Source organism: Eptatretus burgeri, chromosome 9 (assembly GCF_056783735.1).
Source record: "Eptatretus burgeri isolate ZD-2024b chromosome 9, Ebu_testis_v1, whole genome shotgun sequence".
In the NCBI taxonomy this organism is placed as follows: domain Eukaryota; kingdom Metazoa; phylum Chordata; class Myxini; order Myxiniformes; family Myxinidae; genus Eptatretus; species Eptatretus burgeri.
The window spans coordinates 69,162,112-69,188,772 of NC_140969.1; the positions used below are offsets into that span (position 1 = coordinate 69,162,112).

At 44.3% G+C, this 26,661-nt stretch overlaps 1 protein-coding gene across 1 annotated transcript in view; it reads right to left on the minus strand.

The window, feature by feature from the left end:
• LOC147020301 (laminin subunit alpha-1-like) overlaps positions 1 to 26,661 on the minus strand; it is a 309,126-nt gene that overhangs the window by 199,601 nt on the left and 82,864 nt on the right. The window contains exons 11-16 of the mRNA XM_085895590.1: positions 26,173 to 26,313; positions 20,915 to 21,088; positions 16,620 to 16,706; positions 15,130 to 15,341; positions 4,792 to 4,903; positions 4,300 to 4,413 (exon numbers count right to left, since the gene is read on the minus strand). Of these exons, the coding sequence (XP_085751716.1) occupies positions 4,300 to 4,413; positions 4,792 to 4,903; positions 15,130 to 15,341; positions 16,620 to 16,706; positions 20,915 to 21,088; positions 26,173 to 26,313 (840 nt within the window). The remainder of the gene's footprint in view (positions 1 to 4,299; positions 4,414 to 4,791; positions 4,904 to 15,129; positions 15,342 to 16,619; positions 16,707 to 20,914; positions 21,089 to 26,172; positions 26,314 to 26,661) is intronic.

Here is a 26,661-nt window from a genome sequence, read left to right on the forward strand (position 1 = left end):
GAGGGCAAAAAAACACCGCTTTTGGAGCACACAATGTTCGTATGATCAGAGGGATGTGAGCACACTCTGAAAAGTAAAACCCACAGTAAAAACACACGAACAATCATCATCCACACACATTCTGATTAAACAGTCACCCACACCTACTCCAAGAACATCACTGTCACACACCCCCAAAGATGCTCATATGTAACACGAGGATAATAACCCACACACACACCAACACCCACCCATCCAACCCACAAAGATACCCTCACATACCCTGACAACCATCACTCACGCACATTAGAAAGTCACCCACACAGCCTGACAATCATCCATTTGTTTTTTTCACATGTCTATTCCTTACAGATCCAAGCATTTATTGAAAAATAACAGACATTCCTTTAACATTATATTGTTACGGTTTTGGAAATGTACCCCAGTGGAGAGCATTCATGAACACATAGGAATTCTCCAGACAGTTACTTCTTAGTTTGTGTGTACATAGATCCTTGCCCAGTGTCCAGGGATAAGGGGGGGGGGGTAAATGCGTTGTGAGGTTAGTTTCTGTATTCCCGGTGTGATGTCTCCCCATTTTCCACTTTTCATATCCTCAATCCACCAATAATCCGCTTCACCAAAACCCAATTCAACAACTCTTTCTTCACCCCATCGGTCTTGCCTTCAACCCCGCAGATGGTTCATTCTCGCCCTTTGGTCCAACTGTGTCCATCACTCTCACCACCCGATCCATTCCTTCTTTTATTATATACATTTCACATTCAAACCATCTGGTCATCAGTCCGTCCATCCCCACTCCATGGTCTGAAAGTCACCACCAACCTCAGTGAAACTCCGTAAGCACTAACGATTCCCTTGTCGTAAGAAACAATTCATCCTCTGGGACCGGTCAAATTGCCTTCCCATATTCTTCCTTTCCTGTACTTCCACATCTGTCACATGGTACAATGCTTCATAAATACGCACAGCACAAAGTAACATTTGCACATGCAGGGAGGAATAATTTCAGTGTTTGAGCATGCGAAGTCAGAAATGAACCACACACACAATCACAAAGTGGTCCCCACAAACACACAATCACAAACTGGCCCTTATACACACACACATTACAAATTTGCCCACACCCACAAAACCACAAAGTGGCCCACACACACACAATCACAAAGTGGCCCACACACACACAATCACAAAGGGGCCCACACACACACAATCACACACACACACACACACACACACACACACACACACACACACACGCACACACACACACACACGCACACACACACACACGCACACACACACACACGCACACACACACACACACGCACACACACACAATCACAAAGTGCCCCACAAACACACAATCACAAATTGGCCCACACACACAATCACAAAGTGGCCCACACACACAATTACAAAGTGGCCCACACACACAATCACAAAGTGGCCCACACACACACACAATCACAAAGGGGCCCACACACACACACAATCACAAAGGGGCCCACACACACACACAATCACAAAGGGGCCCACACACACACACAATCACAAAGGGGCCCACACACACACACAATCACAAAGTGCCCCACACACACACACAACCACAAAGGGGCCCACACACACACACAATCACAAAGGGGCCCACACACACACACAATCACAAAGGGGCACACACACACAATCACAAAGGGGCCCACACACACACACAATCACAAAGGGGCCCACACACACACACAATCACAAAGGGGCCCACACACACACACAATCACAAAGGGGCCCACACACGCACAATCACAAATTGGCGCAAACACGCACAATCACAAAGTGGCGCAAACACGCACAATCACAAAGTGGCTTGCGCACACACACAATCACAAAGTGGCTTACGCACACACACAATCACAAAGTGGCTTGCGCACACACACAATCACAAAGTGGCTTGTGCGCACACACACACACACACACACACACACACACACACACACACACACACACACACACACACACACACACACACACACACACACACACACACACACACACACACACACAATCACAAATTTGCCCACATCCACACAACCACAAAGTGGCCCACACACACAATCACAAAGGGGCTCACACACACAATCACAAAGGGGCTCACACACACAATCACAAAGGGGCCCACACACACAATCACAAAGGGGCCCACACACACAATCACAAAGGGGCCCACACACACAATCACAAAGGGGCCCACACACACAATCACAAAGGGGCCCACACACACAATCACAAAGGGGCCCACACACACAATCACAAAGGGGCCCACACACACAATCACAAAGGGGCCCACACACACAATCACAAAGGGGCCCACACACACAATCACAAAGGGGCCCACACACACAATCACAAAGGGGCCCACACACACAATCACAAAGGGGCCCACACACACAATCACAAAGGGGCCCACACACACAATCACAAAGGGGCACACACACACAATCACAAAGGGGCCCACACACACACACAATCACAAAGGGGCCCACACACACACAATCACAAAGGGGCCCACACACACACAATCACAAAGGGGCCCACACACACAATCACAAAGGGGCCCACACACACAATCACAAAGGGGCCCACACACACAATCACAAAGGGGCCCACACACACAATCACAAAGGGGCCCACACACACAACCACAAAGGGGCCCCCACATACACACAATCACAAAGTGGCCTACACACAATCACAAAGTGGCCCACACACACACACACACACAATCACAAAGTGGCCCACACACGCACAATCACAAAGGGACCCACACACGCACAATCACAAAGGGACCCACACACGCACAATCACAAAGGGGCCCACACACACGCACAATCACAAAGGGGCCCACACACGCACAATCACAAAGGGGCCCACACATGCACAATCACAAAGGGGCCCACACACGCACAATCACAAAGGGGCCCACACACGCACAATCACAAAGGGGCCCCCACATACACACAATCACAAAGGGGCCCCCACATACACACAATCACAAAGTGGCACACACACACACACACACACACACACACACACACACGCACACACACAATCACAAAGGGGCCCACATGCGCACAATCACAAAAGGAGCCCCCACACACACACAATCACAAGTTGGCCCCCACATATACACACTATCACAAAGTGGCCCACACACACACAATCACAAAGGGACCCACACACGCACAATCACAAAGGGGCCCACACACACAATCACAAAGTGGCCCACACACACAATCACAAAGTAGCCCACACACACAATCATAAAGTAGCTCACACACACAATCATAAAGTAGCCCACACACACAATCATAAAGTAGCACACACACACACACACACACACACACACACACACACACACACACACACACACACACACAATCAAAAAGTGGCCCACACACACACAACCACAAAGTGGCCCATACACACACAATCACAAAGTGGCCTACATACACACACAATTAAAAAGTGGCACACACACACTCTCACAAAGTGGCCCACACACACACACACTCACAAAGTGGCCCACACACACACACACTCACAAAGTGGCCCACACACACACACAATGGCAAAGTGGCCCACACACACGTTCACAAAGTGGCCCACACACACTCACAAAGTGGCCCACACACACGTTCACAAAGTGGCCCACTGGACCAAGGTACCTCCATGCCAACTTTAACGAGGATTGGCTCAGATTGAAAGAATAGTGCGTGATTGTAATTGGTAGAAAGAAAAAAGAACAAAAGCAAAACCAATACATCTCCCTTCCCTGCAGGAGGTGGGCAGATATAAAGAAACAATTTGAATTGAAAAACAATATCCCTATGCATTAAACAATCTGAAGTGCATATCCAGTAAATGTCATCACTAAGTGGTCACCAAGAAAACACATGTGACTGCCCTAAACAGATTATAAATAGACTGACGCACACAAGTTTCCCAGTCTAATAATATCACCCCCGCTCATCCCGCCACTCCTTTTGGGGGTGTGCATTTCCCACATCCCAGGCCCTTTCATCACCCTCCACCCCTTGCATCCCAAAACCATGCTGGTCGCAAGATAGTTGTACTAGGAACTGGAAGTACCTGTACGCTCACCTTCTGAAAATAAGATGCAAATAAAAGCTGTTTGGTTCATCATCACTGAGTGACAACCCCAACTAAACACTCCCGGTTTGGGTAAGCTTCTGCTTCACGAATCCCAACTCAGCCTGAAATTTTAAGGACCCTCTGTGTGCTCACCTTGCAAGAGCCGCTGATGTCATCGCATTCTTGGGAATGTTTGTGGCATTGACAAGGTTCACATGCACCATAATAGAGCATCCCTCCCATGCGCCGATAGCCTTTCATGCAAGACTGGAGAGTAAAGAGAAAATATTTCCATTATATAACAACCTCTGAACTAGCATTGTTGCTTTTCCTGAAGATGCTATCATCAGGTATTAATGATCGAGTAAAAGCTACATCATTCTTTTCCATGTTGTGGGTTTCCTGTCGGGTGATGTGGATACAAACACCTTCTCTTGTTAGGCCTCTCACAAACAAAAAACACATATCCTGGTCTCTCCTTGACATACTATAAATGACTTATGATTCGTATCAACAATCAAATTATATAATATTGAACGTTTCAAAGAGTTTAAGACAAGACACCTGAAGCAACAAGCTCCACAGTCCAGGAGGTTATCTTGCTGATTACCAAAGCGATAACAAATTCACATTTCCACTGCTCACCTCACATGACATGCCGGCATATCCAGGTGGGCAGTGACACACCTCGACTGACTGTGTGGTCCTGCTTCCAGTTTGGTTTGCTTGCGCGATGAACATGGAAACCGAGTGAAGCCTTTAAACAGGGATGCCAAATGTCAGCAATGAACACATTTCACTTTATCATGAGCTGAATATTCCACAGAACTTTGCATATGTGATGTCATCAATTTTCTGGACTGATAAACACAAGGACACCTTCATATAAAATACATATGCTGGCGGAACGAGACATTCGCGGGGGATATGTTCCTAGAAAATGCTGTGAATGTCGAATCCGCGAATAGCGGGGCATTGTTTCAATGGAAAAAGGGGGGGGGGTAGGTTCCCAGCTTTTCGTGACCCGCAAAAAATACTACGAATGGTGAAGCTGTGAATTTCGTGCAATATTTCAATGGGAAAAAAAGGGGTTAGGTTCCCGGCGGTTCCCGATTCATGAAAAATGTAGCAAATGGTGAAGCCGCAACTGCCATGCATTCTTTCAATGGAAAAAGGGGGATAAGTTCCCGGCGGTTCCTGATTCATAGTGGAAACTTTTAGAAGTTTAAAATATTTTCAACTGTGAATGCACATGATTACAGTTTCATAAAAAAAATGCTTACAAATAAATATATACCCATCAGAGATGGGGAATCCCCCACCATTGAAACATTTTTTTCAAGATGGCCGCCCAGTCGGCCATCTTGGATCCGGCCACGCCCAAAATCAATAGGGTTCTTCCTTTTCAGGTGGTACATGTGTAACCCAAATTTCAAATCAATATGGCGAACAGTTTATGAGTTATCGCACTCACATCTATAAATGTTGACGCCCAGCCACCCACCCGGACGGACGGACAACCCGGGTGACAACAATATCCCCCTTCCGCCACGCGGCGGGGGATAAAAAGAAGGCAACACCAGGTACTGTTTCCAATGTTTATTTCAGGAATGCGATTACCATTTTCTAAAAAGTTATTTATCAACTGTTCTGTAAAAGTAAAAAAAAAAAAAAAAAAAACAACAGCAGGTACCGTTTCAAATTTTTATTTACACAAACACACGCAACTTTTCAAATGATGATGATGATTTAAAATCCATTGAACTCAGTGGAGTCGTCTGAAGACCACGCAGATGAGGGTGCTGATGAGTCGTGCACTGCAAGGAATGCAGGTGAGGGCACTGAAGCAGATGACGATCCTGATGAGTCGCTCACTGAATGGGATGCGGGAGAGGCAGGATAGGCAGGAGAGACAGGATGGGTAGGATAGGCATGTGAGGCAAACAAGGGTGCTGGTGCTCCTGAGATGGAATGACCAGGGCGGAAAAAGTCCGTGATTGAGAACTGCCTGGCAGATTGCTGCAAGTTTAGATGTAGCTTCTTGTATGGGAGCATCACATCACCCAACCCCCTCTTGCACTTGAGGTACCGCTCTATGACTGGGTCGGTGTCTACCAGTCTCTCGGTAATTGACTGCATGTACTGCAGCATCTCACCCAGGAACTTGACCGTGAGTTTCGACCTTGACACCTCTTCCTCCTCTTCATTGCCCGCTTTCTTCGCTTCCTGCTCGAACACCTTGGTAATGGCTCCAAATTCCTCCTCAATGAGCTCCTCGGCATGCAAGGAGATAAGAGCATCCAACTCCTCAAGCTCCATGTCGTCAAAGTCTTCCCCTCTCACCTGCCGTGCCAACCTACCAATTTCATGCCTCTCCTCCATGTTGGCAGGAAAGCCTCTGAAGTTCTTTACTGCCTGTGGCTACAGGTTATGCCAGCAGGCATTGATGGTGGAGGTCCTCACCTCATCCTGTGACTTTTTGATTGTGCCGATGCAGTGAGCTGTGCTGAACTCTTTCCAACACTGCCCGACAGTGAGCTCTGGATCAGCATCCATCGTGTCCAAAATACGGCGAAAGGTAAGGTAGGTACAATAGGTTTTGAAAGTGGAAAGTGGAGATTACACCTTGGTCGAGCGGCTGGATTAGCAAGGCGATGTTGGGTCCCAGGAAGACCACCTCGACATTCGCGCGAGCTACCTTGGGTCCCGAGGGTGGCCAGGAGCATTGTCGATGAGCAGGAGAACCTTGAATGCAAGGTTTTGTTCTATCAGGTGCCTCTCTACCTGAGGAACAAAACAGTTATGGCACCAGTCCATGAAAATTGCTGCCGTCACCCACACCTTCCTGTTGGTCTCCAAAACACAGGCAGCATGTGTTTGTTCATTCCCTTGAGAGCATGCATGTTCAGGAAATGGTACAGCATCATGGGCTTCATCACACAATCCCCTTTTGCATTTGTGCAGAGGTGAAGAGATACAGGGTCCTTTGTGGTCTTGAATCCTGATGCCGTCCCCTTGTGCTTCAAAATAAAAGTTTGTGTTGACATTTTTTTTTCCAAAACAGGTCAGTATCGTCAGCGTTGAACACCTTCTCTGGCAGGTACCCCTTCACCTCAATGAGCTGCACAAGTTGAGCAGGGAACATTTCAGCTGCCTCATGGTGTACGGAGGCACATTCGCCTGTCAGTTTGATGTTTCGGAGACTGTAGCACTTCTTGAAGTGGTGAAACCATCCCCTGCTCACTTGGAATGGACTGGGGCCACTCATACCCGCATCGCTCATACTCGCATCGCTCATGCTAGGGTCACCTGTGCCAGCCAGATGTGCTACATACCATCGCCTTTGTGTGAATGAGAGGTCCTCTTAAAGGTATGTTCTTTTGTGCATTGTCCTCAGTCCAAACACTGAGAGCCTTCTCCAGCCTTTCTATGTGGACATCTCTGACGTGGGTGACGATATTGGTGCTCGGTACAGCGCTCGCCGCAACACTTTCCCGGATCGCCTTTCTCGTTCTTCCGTATGTAGTGAACAGTGGATTAATTTACTCCATACAGTCTGCCCACAGAGGCCACACTCTGTCCTCTCAAGAGACAGTCCAGCAGATCCACTTTCTGACTCAGGCTCATCACTTTCTTCTGCCTCTTGGCAGTCGACCAATCTCCAGCACTGGTTTTGCACTTGGGAGCCATGTTTGATCAATGAGTGAAATGAAAGGCAAAATACCGGTCAAGGCAGTGGGACGAGAAGAATGATTGAGACCCAGGACACATTGCACATATAGTCATGTGGGAATTGTGGGTAGTTGTGGAAGGGGTAGTGATCTGCCTACTGTTTGTGGGGGATGTTGATAGATGTTAACGTTTTACTCAGATGGGGGTAATGTGGTGAAACGTTTTAATTGTGTAACTCGTGGGAGGGGAGTGACGGTGGGTGACATATTCAGCAGCTCATAATAGATGTGGTGAATCATTTTAATGATGTAACTTGTGGATGATTATGCTTTACTCTGATAGTGGTAATGTGGTGAAACATTTTAATTATGTAACTCGCTGGAGGCGGGGTGACATCTTCAGCAGCTCGTAATAGATGCGGTGAAGCGTCCTTATCGCGAGAATGGTGGAACAAGCAGTGCAGCTCGGTTTATAGGGTGAGTGGTGGGACAGGACGCCCAGCTCAGTTTCAGCATGGGTGGTGGAAGATATGTTTTAGAACTGTGTTATGTTAGAGCGCAGTGTAGGCAGGGCTTGGTGACCTCACGAGGCGGGGTGAAAGATAAGTGAAAAAAGGCTGGTGGATGACAGTACAGTGCAGTTAAGTTAGGAGAAGGAGAGTGGATGGAGAGCTTATCAGAGGGGGAGAACGAGCAGGAATCCTCCCATCCTTGCACCATCCTCTCCTCTCCTGTCCAGGACGATGCCTCCAGCATAATTCCACACCCACCTGCCTGACCACGAGGTCCTACCTGCCTCTTGAAGCTGCTGTATAAATCCTTCCCTCTGGAGTGCAACACACCAGCGGATTTGCGGTGCCCGAACGGGCCGCACAAAGTATTCCTTTATCTTGTCCCATTTTCTATTCATGTCCTCTATGTGGTATGATTGAGGCCTTAAAAGGGAACCCAAAAGCATTTTTTTATTCTGAAAACCATTGAAAATTGGTAATCATGGTCTAATTTGAAAGGAAAAAAATTGAAATTTATTTGCCAATCACAAATTGCCGAAAAAGCCCCACGGTGTCCATTTTCGATTTTCGCCGGTGACGTCACACCTTGAACCCACCTTTATCCAAATGGCGGCTTCCTTCGAGAAACAGTGTATTTCGAGCTCAGATTCCAATACCAATTCAACCGTCATTAGAAAACTCTGAAGGTTCTCAGTTGGTTGAAACTGATCAGTGGGATTTTGAAGAAACTATTGGAGATAAAATAAGTAATGGAAACGCTTTTGGGGGAATTATGGAGCCGTATCATTTCGAGTCTTATGCAAGCGATTCAGATGAAGAAGGTGACAATGGAGGTGTTAGTGAAGATGAAAACGTCGGTCGCATGTTCATTCCAGATTGGTAGTTTTTGTTTTTCCGTTTAATTGACGGTTTATAAGGGATTTTGTATTAATAGATAAATCAGTTATATTATATTACTCCAGCAGAAACATGGCACGGCATGACACAGCAGGGACATGGAATGAACAGGACACAACTTGGACACGGAACGGACACGACACAGCAATGACACGAAACGGACATGATACAGACACGGAATGGACACAACACAGCAGGGGCAAGAACATGGCACGGACATGGCAAGGACACGACACAGCAAGGACACGACACAGCACAGATACGGCACAGCATGGGCAAGACAGCGCAGACATGACACAGCACTGATACGACACAGCAGTGATACGACACAGCACATACACTGTACGACACAGCACAGACACTGCCCAGGCACACTTGGACATGGCTGACAAAATGGGCGACTAATGCTTTGTCCCACCGTCACAGGCGAACCAGGTATTCTGTACGTTACAGGATCATCCCATTTCGAACTTTCCTGAGACACCATTTGTTTGTATGCCTGGTGTTGACTTAATGGTTAAGGTAGTGGGCTTTGGATCCTAGGGTCCTGAGTTCAAATCCCACTCAGCTGTTGAATTAACACCAGGTGGGGGTGACTCTGCCTGTCATCCTTCCGAGGTCGGCAAAATGAGTGCCAGCATGCTGGTATATTGTGTCGGAGTGGCGACCCGTCTAGGATTGTGCCCAATAGCCAAGGAGACTGCTTAAGCAGCACCAACGCTCTGCACAGAGTATGGTCCCAATCTCCTCCTCATTTGTTTGTGGTCGTGCCGTATCGTGTCCGACCATCATATCCGTGCTGTGTCATGCCATGTCGATGTCCCACCCCAGTGGAGGGGGGAGTGGTGCTGGTGGAGTGGGGTGTGAGGTGGTGGTGGGTGTTGTTGGTGTGATGGTTGCTGGGGATTGTGGGGGAATGGTGGATGGAGGGAGTGTGGGGTGGTGGGTATTGTGGAGGTTATGGTTGATGGGGATTGTAGTGGGATAGTGGAGGGGGGAGTGGTCACCCATGTACACATGCTGGTAGCTGGGTAGAGATGGTCTTACAGTTTCGAGCGATGGCTGTCTCTTCCGCTTAATCATGGGGATGGCATCTTCTCTCAATCGTGGTAGCTAACCACAAGATATAGCCATCTCTGTTGTTTCATAACAGTGCTCTGTAAAATGTTCCGATCACAAAAGCAACCATTTTGTAAGTCCAATTCACACTCGAGTATTTTTTGAAAAACCTTATCCAATTTCTGGAAACTTAGGGAATTTCAGGCATTGGTGTAGCATCATGAAACCATCTCGGTTTGTATTACTTCAACTAAAAGGATGCATCAACTCAGCATATTTGTGGAAAATCGAAAATTATTTGCCATTTGAGTTAAAGCGTACCGCGATGTAACCCATATACAACAAATATGGATGTGGCGGTCAACTCCCGGGTATGACATCACAGCTAAGCGTGAAGAAGAAGAATTCAACTTTTAATCGCAAAATTACTTACTTTATAAATCGCAAATTGGAAAATGATACATCATATCTATTTTGTAGGGTATCAAGGGATCAATTTGTGTCAAGGTGGTCTGAGCATTTGCATTCCCCTTTAAGGATAGGTTAAGTAAGGAATCCTGTTTGTATGAATCCCCGGGGCAAGTATTTCGGGTTTTGGTGATTGTTAGCATTCATTGAGACTTTGTTTTCCTTCTTTTAACCCTCCCTGCTTTTAATACACATTCTAAATTCACTGGGTCTCATTTGATTTATTTGGACCACCATCTCTCGCTAATTGAGAATAGCCAATTGGTTATAAAACCTTTTAGAGGGTATTCGGGTTTTGAAATTCTTTATGCTGATTATTAAATTCAGCCCCTCGCCGGCTGAGAACCTCTGCTCTGGGTTCATCAAGAATTAGGACCCCGTTGAGGCGAGGTGCCCGACGCACTGCTCATCGTTCCAATTCAGCTCGGTAGAGGCACAAATCGGTCTTTAATCAGGCTCAGAAGTGTCTCGGCCATTTGGCTGGCATGTCCCCACAACATTGGTGTCAGCAGAGTGAGATTCTGATCTGCGGAGCAGGAACTCATTTCTTCAACGCAAATTATATTTTCAAATTTGAGCTGAGATTTGGTTGCAAAATTTATTTTAACTTAATGAAACATGGAAAGCAACCGTAGAGGCCCAAACCAGGAGTAGGAGGACCGAATGGACACCACTGTGACTCCAGAGGAGATGGAAACAGAGGGTCTACTAAAGGGTGCAGTACGTAGAGTCGCCTGCCTCATCCAGTAGCCCAGAACCCCTCAGAATGCGACAGCAGGCCAGCGTCACTGCCAAAGCTGGACTTTAGCCAACATTGGCAGCCGTGATGGCCATGTTACAGAACATGGGGTCCAATAAAAAGACTGGCTGGGCAGATTAGACCAAGTTAGCAGGAACAATTGAGGCTAACCAGGCTCTGAGCTGGAGGGAAAAGTCGAGGCCAGCCAAGTTAAGCAACAAAAGATGATGGCAACTTTAAAGGACGTGTGGAATGCACAGTGGAAAATGGTGGCCCTGTTCGGCTAGCATGGGAGAGGGGATTAGAGCCACAGTGATAGATGTAAGGGGCTGTCTAAGGAGTAACAAAAGAGAAAAGAATGAAGAGTAGTGGGCCCGCAGAGAAATGAAAAGAGAGATAGTAAGAGACAGAACCAGAGACGAGTGACTTGAAGGGGACTTAGTAGAGCGCATACCTCCACCACATAATGCCTGATCCACGAGAACATATAGGACCCAATGAACTTTTGAAATATCATGCCATATATCGTTTTTGGCCCTATCTCTCAATGGTGAAGAAAAACTTTAGAAATTAAATAATTCTCGTGTCCAGATCAGGATTCGGATCTTCACCAAAATTGAATCAATTTGTCGCGGTCACACACCCAACGTTTCCACCAAGTTTCATCTGAATCCGCCAACAACTTTTTAAGATATCGTGCTATATATTGTTTTGGGCCCTTTCTTTCAATGGTGAAGAATCACTTAAGAAATTCTAGAAGTCGGATCCGGATCCAGATCTTCACCAAAATCTAATCAATTCGTCCTTGTCACACACCCAACCTGCCCACAAAATTTCATGCAGATTCGTCTTAAACTTTTTGAGATATCCTGCACACAATCAAACAAACCAATAAACAAACAGACAAACAAACAAACACACAGAGAGGGGTGAAAACATAATCTCTCTTCACCTTTAGTGGCAGAGGTAAAAATACAATGGAAAAAGAAACAGCAGACATCTTAAAGGGAATCACACCAGGATAGATTGACCAAATATAAGAGAAGACATGAGGGCGTGATGGAACAGTGAGGTGTGAAGTGCTCAAGGCAAGAAAGTGCAGGAGCACAGAAGGAAAATTTGAGGGAAAACAGAAAGCACGAGTCACCTATCGTATCCTATTGGGTAATCAGGATGTAGAAAACTCATGTCAAAACAGCTGTACACACAAATTCATAACAAAGTATGCTGAGTAATGCACTGGCACATCAGCAAAGTTCAATATCCCAGTTACAGAAAACTCGTGGAAACATGAACCAAAAGCAATAATTGAAAACAAGGAGGTAATGCTCAAGTACGACCTGATGATCCCATCGACCATGAACACAGAATACAAAGCACTGCAACCTGATTTCGTATTTAGGTACAAAAAAGAAAAGATGGTATTGCAAATTGAGGTGTCAGTACCCAGTGATTTTGGCCAAAACAAAGCACAAATTAAGAAAATGACCAAATACCAAGAGCTCCCTTGATGAAGGTGAAGAAAATGAAGAAGAAGTGAAGTGAAAAGATCCTAGAAGCTGGAAGAATGCCAAGATTGTACCAGTGATTATTAGAGCAATAGGCATGATAAAGAATATTCCTTATGGAGATCTTAAAAACAATCTCTGGGAATATAACTACAAACGAACTGCAGTTAGAAGCTGTCCGGGGCTCGGTGACGATCTTGAAAAAAGCCCTCGGACCAAAAGTTTGAGAAAAAGAAAACTTTACAGCTTCGTCCATGAATCATGATCCCTTACTGAAACGGTGGTGGATACTTCGAGCCCTGGGAGGACTCCGTTCCACCTTCTGAAACCCACATCTGGAGATAACAACCAACAACACATGAGAGTATCACATCATTATAATCATCATCACATTAGCATGTTGTGAGTCCACTGCAGGACGAAGGCCTCCCTCAACTCATGTTGAGGGTACTGGCACACTCACCATGCTGGTGGGTGACAGTCAGGCAGGAATTTGTAATTTTTTTGGGGTGCCGGCGATAACTCACTCACTCTTTGTGAAGGACACCTTGGGATCTTTAATGTTCACCAACTAATGCGAGCACTCGAATAAAATGAACAGATTCTGCTCAGATTTGTTTCAGAGGAATGGAATGGTCTTGGGAAAGCCAAGATCATAACCAATATTAAAATCAGCGATAAACATGGAGGGTAACTATACAAGCAAGTTAAACGTTTCTCGTGGTTGTATGCTGTCCCAGCCGAACAAACATTCCTTCAATCTGAACAAATAATGGACACTACAGGGTGAGGTATTGGGTATCGAGGCTCATGGAAGAACAGAACTTCACAGTTAAGGATAAGTCTTTCCTGGAATGTTAGCTTTGCTATTAAACTCATTTCATTTTAGGCAACATTAAAAGATTATTGCATATATAATTACACACAATGATTGTATATGTCTACAGAACTTATGTTGCAAATGGTACCAATCAAGTCACAGCTGGTTTGCTGATGTACGACAGATTTTGCTTCCATGTTCTGTTTCCGAATAGACTGAAACCAACATCACTTTTTACCCCACGATGAAATCACAAAACAACCAACAGTTACTCAAAGATCTCTTACACATTTGTTCATCTGTGTTACAAAACCAATTCATGAATGCCACATGAGACCTGCCAGGTAACTGTGTGGGTAAATGCACAATTTGCTCTTCCCTGTAGAAAAGGTGTTCAGCCTTCCCTGGTAAGATTATCAAACACTAAGTAAAGTAGCTCTGACAGAAACAACATATTTTTAACCCTTTTTCTATTCATAAAACTGTGCTTTTCTATCACAACCCTAACACTACTTTTACTGCAGCTACAATGTCAGACTCAGTCTTGGTTATCGTTCACACAAGCCCAACCACAGGTCTTTCTGCATCACAGTAATCCGTGCACCGGTGGCATCGTCCAAATTATGTGGCATATCGGGAGACAATGTGTCACATAAACCCACGGGTATTAAAGGGTTCACTTGAACACCATCATGACAACCGTTCAAATTCTTCAAACCATTTACGAAAGTTAGCTTCTTTTTCTTTGTTTTGTAAAAATTATGGAAAAAAATTATTCAGAGAACATGATGTGCATGGATAGAAAGACAACAGAATTGGAAAAAAAGCCAACTGAAATGGGTTGGACACTTATTGCGGATGGAGTAAGAGAGAATGACAAAGAAAGCGGATAGGTTGAGGAAAAAAGGAAGGAGGAAAAGTGGTAGACCGAGGTTAAGATGGGAAGATTTTGTGAGAATGGATATCAATAAGGTGGAGATGGTTGGAGAGTGGAGATAGATGGCTGAGGCCAAAGGGAAGTGGAGGAGTATTGTGGCTGAGAGAGGACAGAAGATTGGTACCAATGGACCTCACCCCTTAGAAAGAAAAGAAAAGGAGAAGAAGATAATAATGCTTCAATGGACCGATCCGAGTAAGATGTAAGAAAAAAAAAAAACAGGTTTATTAAAGTTTCAAGTCACTATATTTCATTTTCATCAATAGTCCCTTGTACCCTAATCCCTTTGGGTCAGATTCTTTTCACTTATGAAACACCTCCCCACTAACATGCTTCACATGTTGCAGTTTTTCTTCCCAGTGGAAATCTCACCGAGACTGAGAGCGAGAGGCCGTACCATGTACGGCTCGGATCTTCAGGTGTTTCACGGCCGCCAGCACCGACATCAAAGTCTTACGGTCGACCTGGCGATGTGTGTGGAAATCAACAAAGTTCTCGGGGACGATGGAAACGTCAAAAGTCTGCTCTGTTGAAGGCATCCTTAAGGGTTCCTTTGAGATATGGCTCAAAACCATGTTTGTTCCCTGGGATACAGAAAATCTGTGCATAAGTTATGGAATGATCATGATGTTATTTTAATCATGTTTAATGTTTGTAATATCTTTATATGTGCAATGTGTGGCAAATATCATCTTAAGTCAGTCAATCAAACCTCAGTCATTCAAACTCCTTTGTCTCGCAATATATCAGCCATGATCTTTCTTGGGCAAACCACATTTCAAAATTGTCCTTCAAATCCACCCACTGATTGTGCGTCCTCCTTCATACAAAGTCCTTCCTTGGCACACCTGAACTCCAATCCACCGACAAGGCTTTAATCCACAGCTTCATAGAGTACTCCTCTCCCCTTTGGGCTGGCTCCCCTGCCTCACACCTTGCTCAGCATGACACCATGGAAACCAAGTCCTTCAAGATTATTTGAATCTCCCACGATGAAGCTGAGTCGATGGGCCTATCACTTCACAATCGCAGACAGGTCAGTGGTCTCTCTGTCTTCTACCACCTCCTTTCTGGTTTTGCACCCTCTGCTTTTTGTTTTGTCCCGCCCTCCTTCCCCTCACCCCCCCACCCCCGCCCCCAGATTTCTGCAGGACTCACACAGTCCACCATCAACCCCCTTCTGGTAAAACTACCTAAATCCAGGATCACTGCACACCTCTACTCATTCATTCCTCTTTTTTTCTCACCTGTGGAATCAACTTCCACATTCTCTTCAATCTCATTCTTCCCTCCAGGTCTTCAAGACAGCTGTTCACCACCATCTCAGATCGTCCCCAATTCAAAACCATGATCTTTCCTTCCCTCGTTAATCTCCCCCCAATCCCTCCTCCTTTCAAATTTCCAATTTTCCCTCCTGAGAGTTTCCTTCTGTATCCATCTTGTCCACCCCATGTATCCTCTCCTGCCCCCCATTCTTCCCCACACCCATTGTTTGTCCTAGTCTCCCTCTATTTTGGCCTTCAACTCTGCTGTTAGTGTTTCCCCCCTTCTCTCAACTGTTCCTTTTGTCCCGTTTCGTCCTGATCCATTCAATGTACTAGTGCTAGCTCTTCCACGAGCCTCAATTATGTACACAAAAATAAAAACAAAAGTCCAAATAAATTTCCCCACTCTTGGATAACCGACAAAATATTTATTTATCAAAAGTGTTTTAAACACATCACTGCAGATTGTGAAAATCTTACAACTCAATCGTTTTGAGACTGATGAATTGCTCTTAGCATCAAAAATCTGTTTTATCGGTGCATTTGGAAGCAGCTGGTAGGTCCTAGTGGTAATGTAATGAAGCACCGAAAGCTCACCTCCAGAATAACGTCGACATCAGATGTTGGCGAGCGATACGCGTGGTACGATATTACATAGCGCAGGCTCCCTCCGTACCAGGCCAGCTATCAATCAAAAAAAAAAAGTGCAGAAAACAAACTATCATCACAACCACAAAATATGTAAAGGCCAATGCAGGTGTGGAGATTCAATTATTGGAAAGCAATACTCAAAGTCACGACTCATCTATGCCATAAGATATTAGTCTGTGGCCTCAAATATATATATATATATTGCTGCAAATAGAATTTCCACAATATTCCATTACCGTGCCAGAAGCACAGTAATTATAGGGATGAAAAGAGAACAGTATGAAGAGGATATTTAGGAAGATAGGGGATCCGCTGTGGAGAAGATAAATGAGCCACTTTAACAACCTCTGCAGTGCTGTCGCTTGCGATAAGGAGCACACGTGGCAGCTTAAATTAATAAATGTCCAAGCGTATGTCAGAGGCAAACACGCTTGGCATAAAGGCTGCAGAGAAAGACCACCTCGAGTTCAGCTCCACGGGGAGCTGGTGAAGAGGACCACAGCTCTTCCGAAATAAGCTCGCAAAAACGAAAAAGATTTATGAAGGGCCCAACTAGTATGGCTGATAAATCGGACCTGAACCTCGGCTTTTCCTTGCCTTCAAACAAGCATTTGTTGGTTGTGGCTATCTTGGATTCTGAAGTGAAGATGAAAATCATGTTAGGTCTCACCATCTGCTTATTGCATCATGCCTGCACAATCCCAGATAAAGACCACTCGGTGGACAAAACATCATCGATGAGCCCTGCAAGCTGGGCAGATATCGAGTTGGTGATGCTTTCAGTTTTGAATATTCATGATAAGCAAGCACATGGGGTAATTATTATAGAGACTTAAGCTTCAGATCCTGACTTCATAAGCAAGTGCTCTTCATACTTCCTTCCAAGCCTGAGTGCATGGCTGTATTTCCCAAACAAAAGTCGTCTATTTATGCCCATTTCCAGCATTAAATCGAGACTCAAGATGTCCAATAAAACTAGATTGTTTTAGTGTAAAAGAGCCTAATGAGTAGAGTATCTAGGAAGACAGATAGCATGAAACACCAAAAGAGGTAGATATTATAAAAATTAATGAATTCATTAACTTAAATAAAATCAAGACAATATCCACCTGACTCCTGCCTTCACCACTCCATCCAATGGCATTCCCTCTTCTACGCTATTCTATATCATAATGAAACCATACTGAATCAAAATAACAAATCACTTGCTCATTATATAAATAATTAATGTGCACTTGGTATGGTGCACAAGAATGTACCACAAAGCGAGACTGCCACATTTAGGGCTAAGTCACATTTGCCACGGCGGCCGTGGGGTCTCCAAAATCTATGGCCACTAGCAATTATATGGCGGCCGCAGTATTTCCACGGTCACACAATGTAGCAGTCACATATGTTTTTATTTTTCGGGGAGCCGCATGGCGTATTTAGAAATTGTGGAGACCGAAAACGTGGGGTTGCCATACGATCTTTGATTTGATGTCGTACGGTGACCTTAAGGGGGCCCTGCAGCGGCAATAGAGTTTTCAAGGCAGATGCAAGGTAGCCTCAAGGTGCCTGCAAGGCGACCGCAGGGGGGCCCGAAGGTGAACGTGCGGCCAGACTGACGGTAACGAATGGGTTAATTTTTATTTTTTTTTACCAGTTTTTTTTTCTGGCTTGCCGAATTACTACGGCGAACGTAGAAATGAAAAAAGTTATAACTCCGCGTTATAATTCCACGGCGACCCCTACGGCCTGTAAAAGATAGCCAAATGGCATAGGGCCACCTTGAGGCCACCGCAGAAACTCTGCGGCCACCGCACGTTTCTGTCAATTCAGAGGGCGTACGGCCACCATATCCTCGCCGTAGAGCAAATGTGACTTAGGCCTAAAGGCCCGGTCACACCTTGACGTTTTAGCCAGCGATGGCAACGTATTAAAATGTATCTAAAACGCTGGCTTACGTTGAACTTTTGATGTTTTTTTTAAAGATTCGGACGTATTCATAACGACTTGGTCTTATGTATAACACATTGGTAACGGACACAGAACGTTTCGTTGTGTTATAGATAACTTATACCAACGAATGCTGAACCTGTTCTCGGCCTACACAACCGATGCCCAACGATAGTCTAACTTAGGCATAGCACGTTGCACGCATCGCCGACGATGTCGTGACGGAGCCTATTAAAAGGCTGACGCACAACGATTCGAATCATAACTGCTGTAGAAATGGAAGTGTCAACATCGCGGTCACACCTTGGCGATCTTGCCAGCGTATGCCGACCTAAGAAAAATGTGTCTAAAACGTTGGGGGCACGTCAAATACGGTATGAGTAAGTTTGGTATACGTGAGTACAACGCTAAAGTACGCTATCATACGTCGTAGTAAGTAGAGTACGTCAAGAAATTTTAAACATGTTCAAAATTTTACGACGTACTCGGCGTATGACACACGTTCCGCATGCGATGGGGATAAGTTTTACACACGATATGCGGACGCTTACACACGTCCACAAACGCTACTTATAAGCTACTCATAAGTCGAGACACGTCGCGGTAATGTCTTTTTTACGCGAAACTTATTTCTAACTTATGTTTGACGTGCTTTGAACCAATTCTTTACGTAGTCCCAACACACATCGACGTATGTAGACGTATTCCAATGACGTCTTCCGGTCGACAAAAATAAATAAATTAACGCGTTTCTAGCTTACAACTGCCATATAAAGACGTGTTCCCAGCGGTTTTGGGAATTGGTATATAAAAATGCTGTTCATAAAAGGGGAACCCAACAGTGTTTTCGAGTCCTTTTTGAGTCGATGTCCATGTCAGCAGTAACAGTATCAGTATCAGTCTCAGTATTAGTATTAGTAGTAGTTTGTTCATGTTGGCAGTAGTAGGTGAGTGTGAGGGGGAGGGTGTGGGTTATGATGGATCGTCCTTGCGTTTAACGATTTAACGATTTAAATGATAAACTCAACGATTTAAATGGCTGCATCTCCACTATTGAAAGTAGACGCTTGCGCTCAACAATTGGATTTTTTTTACACTCAACGACTTTTAAACGGTACCACTCAGCTATTTTCATTGTTTACAATGAACGATTTAAATTGCTGTCACTCGCCTTTGTTTTTTGACGCTGGCGCTCGGAAATTTTAATCGTTTCTATTGAACGTGCTAAATCGCTCAAACCCCACTATTGAAAGTAGACGCTTGCGCTCAACAATTCGATTTTTTTTTACACTCAACGACTTTTAAACGGTACCACTCTGCTATTTTCATTGTTTCCAATGAACGATTTTAATTGCTGTCACTCGCCTTTGTTTTTTGACGCTGGGGTTTTGAAATTTGAAGCGTTTCTTCTGAACGTGTTAAAACGCTCAAACTCGACTATTTTAAATAGACGCTGCCGATGGACAATTGGAATCATAGCCAAGCTAGACATCGAAGTGTGAACATCCTCGTCATGCCGAAGATAAGTTTGAAGAATGCTGCAAATAAGTGTCCTGGCCGTGGCCGTGGACGCTGATGCAAGGACGATCCATTATACCGACGTCTTTCAGCCTATGAGTAACTTAAAAGTAACGTCTGTCGATGTGTGGCAACGATCGCGTAACGTGCCAACAACACGTTAATCAGAGGTTAGAAATAAGTTTCGGGTACGCTAAACATTACCTCGGCGTGTCTCAACTTATGATTAACTTACAAGTAGCATGTGTTGATGTTTGTCAACGATCGCAGACCGTGCATACAACTTGTGGCTAGCGTAGCGGAACGTGTGAGTCATACGCCGGCATACGTCTTGAAATTTCAAGCATGAAAAAATTTGAGGACAACCAAAAAGTACAACGTTTAAAGCCAACGTACAACGACGTATGGCAGTGTTTTTCAGCGTGCTCTCAATGTTATCAAAACTTACCCATAACGTATTCAACGTGTGCCAGCGTTTTAGAAAAAAAAAATTCAAAAATCGGCATACGTTGGCTAAAACGTCAAGGTGTGACCGGGCCTTAACCAACAGATCTATCAAGTGCAGAGGACAATTAAAAGGATTTTTAAAAACTCATGCAGGCCGTTAACCTGTATATTCAACTTGATGTGTTGGAAGAGTTTTCCTTGTCATTACACCATTTTCAGAAGACCCATTTAGGTCTGTGTTATTTGTGACAGCTCATACATGAGTACACTACCATAGAGTTAATTGGCTCTACTGGTGTACGTGCAATCTGGTGTACTTACTACTGTTGGAGATATACCTTGTTTCCAAGATAGGACTTTGGGGCAGACCAGTAATAAGGCTTTGCCAGGATCCCCAAAGTCTCGCTGTGCTGTATAGTCAGGACGTGGCTCCCGTGGTGGTAGGACCACGTAGGTGAGACCTTCGCTATGCCGAAACGTCCCTTTACATACCACCCATCCATGTTCAGAACCTGTTAACAGCACAATACATCAGCAAATTGCATGTCCAATGACATACCATGGAATTCTGGACAAAGATGCTTAAAGTCTCAACGTGAGAAGATTATACACAGTTTCAAGCAATTTGTAGAAGAGCAGAAGGACAGAGGACAATAGATCAACAGACAAAATTGGATAAAGGGAAAAGAATGCGATGACAAAAAACCATCACATAAAGAAAGGAAATGTAGGATGAGAACAGGGTCCCAGGTGGTGTACTAAAGCCCAGCAGAATAAATTGGAGAAACCATGAGGTGACAGTGGGCAGAAGATTTGAAATTTTGTTGGAAAGAGCAGGTGACAAGAAACAAACGTAGACTGTTCCACGTGAGAGAAAAGTAGGATGTGAAAGAATGTAAATGTGTGCCGAGTGACACTTGAGGAGGGGAACAAAGCAAGAGAAAGGCAATGAAAAGCTGCATTTTTAGATCCTCGTGGAGGATTTCCAAGTCTTACTCACGTTGTTGTTCTTCATCTTCTTCTGTGGACTTTTTTAGATCCTCGTGGAGGATCTCTAAGTCTTACTCACGTTGTTGTTCTTGTGGACTTTTTTGTTTCACAGCCTACAGTTTTCATCGAAACTTCCTGAAACTTGGCGTATATATGTAAAAAATACCCTGCGCAGACAGTAACCATCTCCGATTTTGAAAATTCCTCGTAGAAAAAAAAGTCATTACGTCAAAATATCTCCACTAATGGAAATCGCCTATACCATAATCTCCGAAACTAGGCAAGCTTTTTGAATTCTGTTTGCGGGAATCGAACGGGGCATTAGAAGACATGAATTACCACACATATGAGACATCACTTCTTCTTCTTCTTTCGGCTGCTCCCGTTCGGGGTCGCCACAGCGGATCATGGGTTATGATCCGCATAGTGATTTGGCATAGGTTTTATTCCGGATGCCCTTCCTGACGCAACCCTGGTCGCCTCTTATGACACAGGGACATATGATACATCACTATGACGTCATATCAATTTTTATGAGGTCATTCCTATTTTTTGACATTTTTTGTTTCACAACCCAGAGTTTTCATCGGATCTTCGTGAAACTTGCCATGTATATGCAGAAAGCCCACGCACAGGCAGTAACCATCTCCGATTTTGGAAATTCTTCCGAGAAAAAAAGTTGACATCATAATATCGCCGCTCATGGAAAAATCGCCTATACCATTATCTCCGAAACTAGGCAAGCTGTTTGAATTTTGTTTGCGGGAATCAAGCCGGGCATTAGCACAGATAATGTATCGCAAACCTGATACATCACAATGACGTCATATTCGTTTTTATGACGTCATCATTAAGAGGACGAGGATCTTAGCTCATTTGACCTTGTTTTATCTTAAAGAACCGGAGCAAGATGTTTGATTTAGGCCATGGATGAGAAGATTGTAGGGCTTTGTTGTGAAAGGCCCGGTCACACCTTGACGTTTTAGCCAGCGATGGCAACGTATTAAAATGTATGTAAAACGCTGGCTTACGTTGAACTTTTGATGTTTTTTTTAAAGATTCGGACGTATTCATAGCGACTTGGTCTTATGTATAACGCATTAGTAACTGACACAGAACGTTTCGTTGTGTTATAGATAACTTATACCAACGAATGCTGAACCTGTTGTCGGCCTACACAACCGATGCCCAACGATAGTCTAACTTAGGCATAGCGCGTTGCACGCATCGCCGACGATGTCGTGACGTAGCCTATTAAAAGGCTGACGCACAACGATTCGAATCATAACTGCCGTAGAAATGGAAGTGTCAACATCGCGGTCACACCTTGGCGATCTTGCCAGCGTATGCCGACCTAAGAAAAATGTGTCTAAAACGTTGGGTCACGTCAAATACGGTATGAGTAAGTTTGGTATACGTGAGTACAACGCTAAAGTACGCTATCATACGTCGTAGTAAGTAGAGTACGTCAAGAAATTTTAAACATGTTCAAAATTTTACCACGTACTCGGCGTATGACACACGTTCCGCATGCGATGGGGATAAGTTTTACACACGATATGTGGACGCTTACACACGTCCACAAAGGCTACTTATAAGCTACTCATAAGTCGAAACACGTCGCGGTAATGTCTTTTTTACGCGAAACTTATTTCTAACTTATGTTTGACGTGCTTTGAACCAATTCTTTACGTAGTCCCAACACACATCGACGTATGTAGACGTATTCCAATGACGTCTTCTGGTCGACAAAAAAAAATAAATTAACGTGTTTCCAGCTTACAACTGCCATATAAAGACGTGTTCCCAGCGGTTTGGGGAATTGGTATATAAAAATGCTGCTCATAAAAGGGGAACCCAACAGTCTTTTCGAGTCCTTTTTGAGTCGATGTCCATGTCAGCAGTAACAGTAACAGTATCAGTATTAGTATTAGTCGTAGTTTGTTCATGTTGGCAGTAGTAGGTGAGTGTGAGGGGGAGGGTGTGGGTTATGATGGATCGTCCTTGCGTTTAACGATTTAACGATTTAAATGATAAACTCAACGATTTAAATGGCTGCATCTCCACTATTGAAAGTAGACGCTTGCGCTCAACAATTGGATTTTTTTTACACTCAACGACTTTTAAACGGTACCACTCAGCTATTTTCATTGTTTACAATGAACGATTTAAATTGCTGTCACTCGCCTTTGTTTTTTGACGCTGGGGTTTGGAAATTTTAATCGTTTCTATTGAACGTGCTAAATCGCTCAAACCCCACTATTGAAAGTAGACGCTTGCGCTCAACAATTGGATTTTTTTTACACTCAACGACTTTTAAACGGTACCACTCAGCTAGTTTCATTGTTTACAATGAACGATTTAAATTGCTGTCACTCGCCTTTGTTTTTTGACGCTGGGGTTTTGAAATTTGAAGCGTTTCTTCTGAACGTGTTAAAACGCTCAAACTCGACTATTTTAAATAGACGCTGCCGATGGACAATTGGAATCATAGCCAAGCTAGACATCGAAGTGTGAACATCCTCGTCATGCCGAAGAAAAGTTTGAAGAGTGCTGCAAATAAGTGTCCTGGCCGTGGCCGTGGACGCTGACGCAAGGACGATCCATTATACCGACGTCTTTCAGCCTATGAGTAACTTAAAAGTAATGTCTGTCGATGTGTGGCAACGATCGCGTAACGTGCCAACAACACGTTAATCATAGGTTAGAAATAAGTTTCGGGTACGCAAAACATTACCTCGGCGTGTCTCAACTTATGATTAACTTACAAGTAGCATGTGTTGACGTGTGTCAACGATCGCAGACCGTGCATACAACTTGTGGCTAGCGTAGCGGAACGTGTGAGTCATACGCCGGCATACGTCGTGAAATTTCAAGCATGAAAAAATTTGAGGACAACCAAAAAGTACAACGTTTAAAGCCAACGTACAACGACGTATGGCAGTGTTTTTCAGCGTGCTCTCAATGTTATCAAAACTTACCCATAACGTATTCAACGTGTGCCAGTGTTTTCGAAAAAAAATTCAAAAATCGGCATACGTTGGCTAAAACGTCAAGGTGTGACCACCGGGCCTTAACCAAGGCCAAGGTATAGAGACAAACTCGTTTCAAAAATTAAGACTTACTGGATCATGATCAAATGCTTCACTTTGATATCCTTTCTTAATAACAATAATAAAAAAAACGTTAAAGCAGAAGATGCAACAATGAATTTTTCTGTAATTTTTATGGAGGTACCTATTGGTTCACGAGGCAGTAAGTGACCACTATATTCGTTATGGGTGTGTCTGTCTGTCTGTGTTTCTGTCTGTCCCGAGTGTAGCTCCATGGGTTTTGATCCGATCCTGATAAAATTTGGGTGCGAGGTTCATATCATGATCTAGTTGTGTTTTCCTGAGAATGGGCAGAGCCACACCCAAAAAACATGTGTTTTTAGGGGGTAGCTGGTTTCAAGTTACATCTTCTCAGAGGGGGTTTGTCGAATCTGGCAGGGTTTCGGTATTTGGTTAGCCCAATGGCACCTGCATAGTCCCACAGAGCTCGATTTTTCATTTTCGTCCCAAGGTCAAGGTCACAAGATCACGAACTTAGAAAATGTCAAAAAAATCAATGAATCGGGCATCGAGCTCCTCGGGTTATCAACTGTTTCGAATGAAAGTTGGTATGCAAGTAGTGCTCTTCGAGTACTACAACTTCCATCATTCATGTTTTTTCCCGATTCCCGCCATAAAAAAATAAAAAAGGCGAACTACGTTTAGGATTTCGCAATTCGTGGTCAATTTGTCGTGCTCTTCGGTTACTACAACTCTCATCATTTACGTTTTTCCCGATTCCCGCCAGTTTGCCCGTGGCGTCCCCTCGAAGGTCAAAAATTAAAAAAGGCGAACCGTGTACATTGCTCATAAACCATCACCGTCTCCAGACGTGTTTTTTCCTTAGTCATTTACCGATTGGCTGAAAAGCATGTGATGTACATATGCGTGAACCAAATAGCAAATGAGGAACTTGTACAAAGGCATGACCTGGTGGCCTGCACACAAGTTACCAGGAAATTCACCTTTTTTTATTTAATGTGCAGTCTGTGGCTGCTGGTTGCATCATTGCTGGGAGCATGGCTGTGTCGCTGATGCAGTGCCCCCTGTTTTCAGTGACCTGGCCCTCATTTTGCCGACCTCGGAAGGATGACGGATGATTCAACCCACCTGGTGTTATTTAACGGGTGACAGGGACTCGAACTAAAGGCCATAAGATATTAAGCCAGCCACCTTAACTGTTAAGTCAACACCTGACTCGGAAATTCACTGAAGTTGTGCTTAAAACATAGATGCATTTAAAGGAGAGAGCATGGACAAACAAGTAAATGTGGGCAATCAGTGTCCACATCAAAAAGTCCACATCAACCTTGAACAGCCCTTTGATGGGTTGAATGTCCTTCTCCTGCATTGAAGTTCCTTGTAAGGGAACTCGTATTATTAGCTGAAAATGATTTTGATTAAACATTGTGATGCACAGTGCTCGAGCTTCAAGATAGAAGTGGATTATATTTGATACTTTAAGTGATCGTTCAGGAGTCTTTTGAGAAATGTTACCAGAGAGAAAATCTCACCTCCACAACTGGCCAAGATTCGCTGTGACAGTTGCTTGTCATGCCGAAGCAAAAACATTCCAAGCAGCCACGTGGATTTTGCCGCTGCAAGTTGTAAAATCCTGGCTTGCAATGTTCACAATTCCTACCGATCACATTGTCCTGCAACCAACATGGACGTGCAAGTGGATCATGTATGGTTCATGGGTTTTCCTCATGAAGAGCAAGAAACAGGCAGGATATAGCTTATGTACTCGTACTTAGATGATGAGCAAGAAATGATTCTTGCTGGTGTGTGATTGGAGCACGAAAAATCGTTAAAAGATGTCAAGGTTCAGCTTATAATGTGTGTAACTTGATTGGATGGATGAGGGAAGTGCAGTGGACAGAGTACATCTTGACATTCAGAAGGCATTTAATAAGGTACCGCATAGGAGGTGGTTAGCTAAGGTGAGGGATTGTGGAGTGTCTGGCAAAGTCGCGAACTGGATTGGAAACTGCAATTAATGA